Source organism: Sturnus vulgaris, chromosome 2 (genome assembly GCF_052056855.1).
Source record: "Sturnus vulgaris isolate bStuVul1 chromosome 2, bStuVul1.hap1, whole genome shotgun sequence".
Taxonomy (NCBI): domain Eukaryota; kingdom Metazoa; phylum Chordata; class Aves; order Passeriformes; family Sturnidae; genus Sturnus; species Sturnus vulgaris.
In genome coordinates this window covers 22,987,540-22,996,873 of record NC_142244.1, presented here as the reverse complement: position 1 = coordinate 22,996,873, position 9,334 = coordinate 22,987,540, and the positions used below count along the sequence as shown (strand labels likewise).

Sequence of the window (9,334 nt, the reverse complement as noted above, 5' to 3'; positions counted from 1 at the left end):
TTCTGTGATTAACAAAAGCCCAAATCCTGACACTGCTGGCTCTTGGGCTGATCCGATTGCTCATTGCCAGCCGGAGCAAGATGAATAATACAACACGCAAACCGAGGCTGCTCCCTGAGGAGTGCATAATTTAACAGCATCAAAGAAGGGCTTTCGGCTGCACAGGGAGAGCCGCCTGCCGCACTCCTGCCCCTCTCCTAGTGGGGTGTGTGTGCCCCCGCTGCCCTCAGCCCTCTGCTTCCGACAATTCCCAGGCCTTATGTGGAATTGTGGCGCACGGAGAGGGGCCCTGGCGCGGAGGCCCGTCTCCATGGCAACGGGGCGGTGCGGCCCAGCCGGCTCGCGGCCGCCAGAGCCCCGCGGGTGGCGGCGTTTGTCCCTCGGGAGCCGCCGTGGCGCTAACCGGCGCCGCGGGACCGTGCGGGGGGCGGCCCCGCCGCTGTCACGGCAACCGCAACGCTCCGGCAGAGGCGGCGGCGCCTCCTCGTTCCCGGTATCGCGCGGCAGGGTCCGGCGTGTCGCAGGGGAGCAGGGAATGCTGGTGAGGACATTCCCCACCTCCCCGCGTGGGGTTCGGGTTCCTGGGTGTGTGTATGTTTTAGTGCAGAAGGACAAAGCGATAGAAATCCGTCGTTCTGTCCCGCCTTTTGTTGTGTCTGTAGAGTGTAACCGCGTAGAGGTGTTAATAAGATGTGCAGAACAAATGGTCACAGCGCGCACCCCCCACAGACACATCCCAAGTAAAACAGAATCAGATGAAAATGAAGGTTTGAGATCTTCTGAATACTTTCCTTCTCTCTTAATGCTGTATCACTTCATAATAGCCAAAATAGAATAGGAGATTCAGGATCTTCTGGTGCCCCCAATATAAGAAGGACATGGAACTGTTTGAGCCAGTCCAGAGGAGGCCACGAGGTTGGCAGGAGAACGGGAGCAGGTCCCCTCTGGAGACAGGCTGGGAAGGTTGGGGCTGCTCCGTCTGGAGAAGAGGAGGTTGTGTGGAAACCTCATTGCAACCTTCCAGTATCTGAAAGGACCCATAGGGAAACCAGAGAGGGACTCCTTGTCAGGAACTGTAGTGACAGGACAAGGGGAAATGGGTACAGACTGAAAGAGGGGAAGTTAGGTTACAGATTAGGAAGAAATTCTTCACAGTGAGGGTGTCGAAACACTGGAACAGATTGCCCAGGAGATTGTGGATGCCCCATTCCTGGAAAGTGTTCAAGGCCAGGCTGGATGGGGCTTTGAGCAACCTGATTTAGTGGGAGATGTTTCTGCCCAGGGCAGGGAGAGTTGGGACCAGATGGTCTTAAGGTCCATTCCAACTCCTTAACATTCTGTTATTCTATGAAACAAGTAATTGAATTGGAAATTCTCTCTTCAGCCATGGCTACTTCATCTTAAAACAGAGGAAGTTGATTTTTATGGTGCTCCCCATTAATACACTTAACCTAAATCAATCAAACAATGTGTTTGTGTTTGTATTGAGTGACACAGACTGATGTGAACATGTTTTTTTAAAGGCACAATTCAACTGTGTAGCTTTTGTTTCTGCTTATCATAATAATGAAATCACAGAGAAATACTTCTTTTGTGCTGAATATGCACTAAAACAAAGTAATCTCCATTAAGATCCCAGGTACATCATCACCCAAACCAAGGATATTTGTGAATGAAGGGGCATTTCCTCACAAAAATCATTACGTGTCATATAAGGTGGTGCAGGAAAAATATGATTGGAAGTGGTGTGAAAAACTAAGGCAATAGTCTGAACGAGCTCTAGAAATTAGAATTCTGAGAAATCTAGTGTGAATGAGTGATTCCAGTGGCAAATGGTAGCTAAAAAGAAGTGAAAAATGTGCCAGATTTTCTTGAACAACATATGGATCAAAGAAAACAGCTTTTAAAAGTTTCTGTGCAAACAATAAAAAATGCCCAGCTTTATTACCACTCTAAAACAAATCTTTAGTCAAATCTTGACTAAGTTTTGAGGCTTAAAAGAACAACACTCTTTTTCTGGCATGAAATACTGAATTCTAAGAAGCAGAGCTGGTGTTCCTGAGAATAAATAACTGAGAACTCAGAGATGCCCATCAGAACTCAAAACAAAAGCTTGGAAGAATTTAAGCAGCATCTGCTGGATGAAAGGGTTTTTACAAAATGCATAGATGGCTTTGACAGTCTTAGTGCAACCCTTGTTGATTCTCTGATTCTGTGATTCTTGTCTGGAAGGACAGGATGGTCACACAGCAAGAGCTGTCTTGCTGTTCTAGGGCCATCCAGAGTCAGAGCGCTCTCTTATACCCCATATTGTCTTGCCATATCATATGGAATGTTAAGGGGTTGGAATGGACCTTAAAGAGCATCAAATTGTGATCTCCCTGCCATGGGCAGGGACACCTTCCACTAGACCATCAAAGCACCATCCAACCTGGCCTTGAAGACTTTCAGGAATGGGGCAGCTGCAGTCTTCCTGGGCAACCTGTTCCAGTGCCTTACCACTGAAACAGTGAAGAATTTAATCCTAATATCTAACCAAAATTTCCCGTCTTTCAATTTGTACCCATTACTTCTTTCCTGTCACAATAATCATGGTCTTTAGTCTATTGAAAATGACACAGATTAATCCGACTAGAGACACCTGGCACCTTCCAGCCTGCAGCAGGTGGTACAAGAACAGGAACTTTTGAATAATTGATGTTTTCTTCTTCTGTGCTGCTTTAGTAAAAAGTAATAAATTATTGAAGGAAGGATGAGGGGGCTGAAGCTATAAACAGAACAGAGTCAGCTCTCTAGCTTGTGAGTATGTCCAGATCTTTAAACTTTTGCATCTTTGATGCCTTGTACTGAGTGAGCTGAGCTGAGGGGCAGTAGGCAGTCAGCCTGGAGCACCAAGCACTAGCACAAGCTAGTGGCACCTGTTTGTTATGCAGTACAAAGATTTTTTTTAAAGATCCTTATAGTGGCTCATCTTCAGTTTTGTCATGAGCATGACTATATCCAGCCTGATTAACAGGTTAATGAGTGTTTAAAGTTACACTGCATTTAAACAATATAAGATTCAAATAAGGTAAGATACAAGCAAGAAGTTTGTAGCACTTCTGGCCAACATAACATAAAATAGTAGTCTCTTTGTCCAAGCACAAAGCTGACTGTTAAAATATTATGAGTTCTGGTTTAAACTCTGTCAGAGACCTTAAATCACCTTGATTTGTTTTAACTCAAACCTTCTCCCAGTAGCCAGAGCTGGAAAGGCCAAAACCATTCATGTTTATGAGCCATCAGTGATCCTTAGTCCTGAGGTGCTGTGGCACTATCTAACATGCTTATATTAATACTGCTCAGAAGTTTGATGTATGTGTCATAGGAGATATCAGTATTTGTGTGCCACTAAAGGTTGAAAACATTTTATTCCCTCTCCTTTTTGTAGTATTACTCTAACACATCACCAAAATGAGTGAAAAGGAAGATCCAGCAGATGTGGGTGACTCAACAGAAAATGCAGAATATGAGGATGATTTTGAAAAAGACACAGAATGCCTAACTGATGAAGAAGAAAAACAAAACCTTTGTGAAAAAAAGGTATTTGTTACATTAAATGCTAGTTGTGTTATTTAGAAGACAAGATTGAGTAATATTTGGAGTCATAGGCACAAACTCAGTATTGCTTGAAATGTGTAGGTGTATTCATTGAATCTTGACAAGGAAGGCTATTTGGAATTATAGTGAAAAACATTTCAGCAAACTGATTAGTTTGGTTATGATATCTGTAAAGCAGAAAATTAAGTGTTCATTGAAAATGATACGTTTTTTTCAAAAGTACTTCTGGGTTCCTTTTAAGTATTTGTGCAACACTTGTTGCTGTTTTATGCTGTCACTAATCACTTTACTGATTAGTTAAACTTTGTGTGAATGTGAACGTGAAGAAAATGAAGAGACTCGTTAGTGCCAAAAAAGCTGTTAGTTATGGCATGCAGTATCTGACAGCCTGGTTTAGAATGCAGGTAGTTTGTACTGCTCTATCCCACTGTTTCTTTTCTCTTTCTTTGATAACTGTTCTTTTGTTGAGAGAAGAGACTAGTTTATTTTATTTTTTTTTTAGAAACCTGAAGAAAAGGAAGAGGATGTTGAAGCACAAGTTCCTAAAGTTGCAGGCAGCTTTCAGGAAGAAAACGAGGAGATGGAAGAAAAACTAGATCAGCTTTCAGAGGCAGATATAAATGTGAAAGTGATATATTCTAATGAAAAGCATTTGGAATCCAGGGCAGATACTGAACAGGAGCACCATGAATCTGATACTGAGAGAGAACGCTCTATCCAAGAATCCAAGCTGGAAAATAAGCAGGAACTGGATGATGGAGAGGATGAAGAAATAAAGCGTTATGTCTTGGAAAAGATTGAAGAAGCCAACAAAAAGCTGGAAAATCAGGCTCCTGTGGATCAAAACAGAGAACGGAAATTAAAATTTAAGGATGAAGCAGCTCTTCAAGCTTCTCTTCCAGAAGATGCTGAGGTTGGTAAAACCAACCTTGCAAGAGGAGATGATGTTTCAGTTGGGCTGTCTCAGCTGCATATTTCTGGTGACACAGGACAGAAAGGCACATCACTTGCAGAACGTGCTGGCTCAGCTGTGGAAGTGACAGAAAGTAAAGTTCTAGTGGAAAAAGGTGGAAAGTTTGAACTCTTAAGTTTATGTGATATTGAAAGTCAGGGCATTTTGGCCCCAGTAAGTGTTTCTTTTAGAGATACTGGAACTCAACAAATATCTCCAAAATTTCCACTCTCCATTTCTTTCCCCACTGCCTCTCAAATGAAAGAATTGCCTCCATCTGACTCTAAGCAGCATCCAGATTCTGCTTTGAATGGTGCAAAAGGTCTGGGGAAAGAGAAGACTGAGTCTGCAAACACATCTGCAAAGAGTTCCACTTACACTCTTACTCCCAGACAAAAAGAATTAAGGAAGCAGATAGAACTAAGGAATGAAAGACTGAGGAGAGAGGTAAATATATAGAGAAAAGTAAATCACAGTGACCATCCTATTCCTCTGCTTCACAAAGACCATGTGCTCAGGGTATTTACCCCATTCTTTCTTGATAAAAGAGGCAGCAATAATAGTTGTAGTAGTTATAATAGCAACAACAATAACAGTAATTATCTGGGATTTATATAGAATCTCTCAAAGCTCCTTTCTCAGAGTGATATAGGATCATGCCTTGCTCAGAGGGGAAATGAAGTATTTATTTAATATATCCTTCATAAATAGGCCTTCTGTTATATTTTTCTTACTGCTTTTGCTTCTTGACTCTCTCTCTACGTAGGTTCTGTTACAGTCACACAGTTTATGGAATGCAGCACCTGGTGTCACATCTGCACATACTATACTGCAGTGCAGGAAGTTTTACATTAACCACAGTAAGGCTGGGGCACATTTGGGTGTAGATTAGGCAATTATCATATGGCAGAGTGTTCAGTCATAATATAACATTTACAGAGCAGAGTGACTGTAAGAACCTTTCTAATTATTTCTCAGCTCTTTATGCAGAAAAAAATTATATTTAATAGAGAGTCAGCCTCTGAAAGCTATAATGGGGACTTCAGAAATTTTTACCAGAGAGTTAAAAAATGTTGATGTTTTTCTTCTTTTTGAATCATGATGATAGTTACAAAAAAGGTAACTTGCTATGTGTGTTGCTCTATAAAAGGAGCATGAAACATCTGCCATTTTTCTGTGCCATGATGTACTAATTGAACTGGCTAAGTCTCTTCCAAGCTTACTATCTGTCTGTGGAGAGAGCTCTAGCCTGCTTTATTTGAAAAGGTTGCTGAGGCTCAGCTTAGTAAGGATGGTTATGAAATCTGAGGAGCAATTGAAGTGTTTTCCTTGTGCACACAAGACTAGAATCTCTTGAAAGCATGCTCTGTGTATTTAAAGTAAAAGGTAGGGTAGTGAGGGGAAGGAAGGTTATTTTCCTAACAATGTGTGCTAAATTTCTTCTTTTGTTGGCTGACTTATGGAACAGTAAGGACGTGTTAACTTATTTCTTCATTGTGGAATGGAATTCTTCCCATTCCATGATGGATTTCACAGGCATGAAACATTTCTTGACATTACTAGAATCCATCTGCTTCATTTTGGTGGAGTTTTGTTTATTCCAGTAAATTAAAAATAGTAAGTTTGGAGGATATCTGAAAGTTGTGTGTAGGTGGGAGGAGCATCATCTATTTGCAAGAAGATTAGATTTCTTGAAGTATTGAAATAAGTAGAGATTGTAGCTTTTGTGTCAAAGAAAGTAAATCCTGGTAAAAAATGTCCTAGTCAGCTTTCTGAAGCTTTAACTGAAACTTTCTCTCCTCCTTGTAGATACTTATCTTTAGCTAAAATGTAATTAATAAGTAAAATAAACTTTTCTCAATTTTGTAAATTTCGTAAATCAGTTCATTTTGTGCACTTGAAAAAAGACTGAAGCTATTAATAGTCCTTAAGTAAATACATTGCAACTTCATGTACAAAAGAAGTCCTTCTTTGTAAGGTAGTGTCTGCAGTCTGTATGTTGTTAAATATCCTTTAGGGTTTAGTGGTCCATCAAGCTGAGAGCTGCATTTATTTTTAAAATGTGTCCATTTAAAGTGATTCTAAGCTAACCAGAGATATTGGGCAGACTTAATTTTAATAGTTTTTGCTTGATGCTGTTTAAATGTCTGTGAGTCGAGAGGTGTCATGGAAATGGAGGTAATCACAAAAAGGAGTAGAGTGAAAGTGTCTGAATATATCACAAACCACAGAAGTGCTCCAAGCAATTTTTCTTCCTAAATGTTGTATCAGCTATGATGCAATCTTTGAGTATTTCTGTTTCATCTGTATTTTAGTGTGTCTCTCATGCAATTCAAATGGCTTATTTATTGCCTGCAACAGTCTTTGCAGATTAAGATCATTCTCTTAAAAACGAAGTTTATTCACTTTTCTTTCCACTTAAGGAAGAAGAAAGGAAAAGGGAACTAGAAGAACTGAGGAGAAAAGAGAATGAATTAGTTTTTAGAGCTTGGTTACAGAAGAAGAAGGAACAGATGCAACAAGAAAAGCGAATTCATCGTGCAAAGCAGCTGGAAGAGATGAGAATGAAAGTAAGGTCTCCCTAATGTGTAACTGGGATCTATAGTGCTCTTGTTAAATAGGAAAAACAAATTCTAAGCCTGCGTTCTTAGCTAAGCATATGAAAATTTACAGCAATGGGAAGTGTTCTCGTTACATTGTTTTCAGCAAAGAGCTAGACTTGCAGGTTTAGGATTGATGTTGTCAGGAAAATTAATCCACAAACACCAGAGGTTTATATCCAAAAAGGAGACAGAGGAGTCCTTTTTGCTTTATTCGAATAAAGGCAGAGGCCATGGGATATTCCCCTGGGATCTCTCAAATTTTTGGAGGACGCAGCCTCCTTTTTATCCTATTTTCCCGGCCGCATTTCCCTCTCTCTTTCCCCATTGGCTGAGGTACTTGAGAGGCACAGACTTCCCGGAACGCCTGATACCTGAAATTCCCCTCTAATGTATAACCCTCCCTTTAAATTTTTAATTCTTATAGAATTCATAGTTTTCCCCCCCCTTGCTTCTTTCATCTTTTGATATCCAATTTTATTTATCAGCAGCCCTACAGTTTGTTTGTAAAGCCAAATATCTTTTTCCATTCATCAATCAGTGGAATCCATCCCATTGTTACTTTTATCTCTCAGCCTTATCTACAAGCAGATCCACAGCTCATTTGTAAAGACAAATTCAACATTCCTCTCAATCTGCTTGGCAGAGTGGCTTGCAATGTAGAAACAGCATACATGAATTTAACTATAAAATCACATGGGATACAGTGATGCTCCCATACACCAGGACTTGATTGAGCCCGGCAGTGAACAAGCAGCCAGAAGACTCTTTGGAGTGTGTTCCTTGCCATCAGAACTTGTTAGCAAGCAGTTAATGCATATGACCTGATCAAAACCTGGAGATTCAGATGCTATTCTAAAGTTCTTCTGCCTTAAAGTGATGGGCTTGAAAAGCTAAGTTCAGAACTTTTTTAAACATGGTGCTTTGAATGCTTGCTCACGTGTATATTCTATGCCAGATTAGCATATGCTCTAGTGTGTTTATAAAGTATGTTGCACGGAGGGGAGATGCCAGCAGAATACAAAAAACCCTATTATAATGTGATTATGATAAAGGTAATTTAGTGATAACCTTTGTGTATACATGTCTTTTCTATTAACTAGGAGGTGATCAGAGATCCAGAAGAAGCCTACAGGTTATGGCTTAAAAAAAAACACCAACAATATGTGAAAGAAAGACGGATGGAATTTTTGAGACGCCAAGCTGAGGAAGTGCCCTTTTTCCCAAGGAGAGAGGAATGTGACAGAGCTTTTAGAGAGTGAGTAGGGTCATTCCTAAGGGACCACATTTGGAACTTCTGTAGTCTATCATCTTGAAAATGTAGCTATCTTATGGTACATCTTTGCTGCTGAAGTCCTCTCATTGTTTTAGAGGGGGATTTTTTTCATTAATATGCCCTTTTTAAACTTACACCCTAGCAAAAATACATCAGTTCCTTGATGTTGTTTGTTCACTGCTGTGAAGTTGTCAGAACCTGAGCTGAAAAGAGTGAATTGCTTTTGCTAAAAAAGGGATCTTCTGCTCAAGCTGTTGCCTGTTCTGGAGCAACCTTGGGTTGATTCAGTCCATGAAAGGAGCGTAAAGTTAATTCAGTTTAACAAAAAAAGTAGGTAAAGATGGGTGCAGAAGCAGGGAAATTGGGGTGGAAAAGTCGTGCTTCCTGTATTTGGGTGTGGCAGGCTTTTAGACTGTTTCAGCCATGACACCCAACTTCACCCTACAAGACAGGTGGGCCCCAGTTAAGTGGGGGAAAAATATCCTTTGAATGAATTATGTGAAACTTGAAATTACAACTGCCAGTATTCCTGGTCCTTTCTCTCTCCACAGCTGGCTGAGAAGGAAGAGAGAAGAGAAACAAGCAGCAGAACTAGCTGCTAAAGAGAGAGCCAGGCAGCTTAGATTAGAAGCCAGAAGAGCAAGACAGAGGCGGAACATCCACTATACTTAATTGAGAGCCAAAATCCTTTTTTTGGATCCTTCACAGATCATTACAGTTGAAAATTTGAAGTAACCACAGAGTTCTTGGTGATAATCTTCCTTTAATGATTGAGCTTTTGTCCTGTACAGCTACTGACTTTTTGTGGTGTTTTTAAAACTTTTAAGCAAGTTATGCTTTAATGCATAACTCAGGGATCTTCTTCATTTAACCAAATCTAAATGAGTGCAAGATGTATATATGAGG

At 40.5% G+C, this 9,334-nt stretch overlaps 1 protein-coding gene across 1 annotated transcript; it reads left to right on the top strand.

Annotated features, from left to right (window-relative positions):
• The first annotated feature begins 412 nt into the window (after positions 1–412).
• Positions 413–9,216, top strand: CCDC181 (coiled-coil domain containing 181). Its single transcript, XM_014878643.2, is given in 7 exon segments — positions 413–541; positions 3,431–3,582; positions 4,103–4,999; positions 6,976–7,122; positions 8,256–8,410; positions 8,980–9,076; positions 9,079–9,216. Coding segments are annotated over 6 exon segments (1,497 nt in total). The 5' UTR covers positions 413–541; positions 3,431–3,453; the 3' UTR covers positions 9,151–9,216.
• The last annotated feature ends 118 nt before the right edge of the window (positions 9,217–9,334 follow it).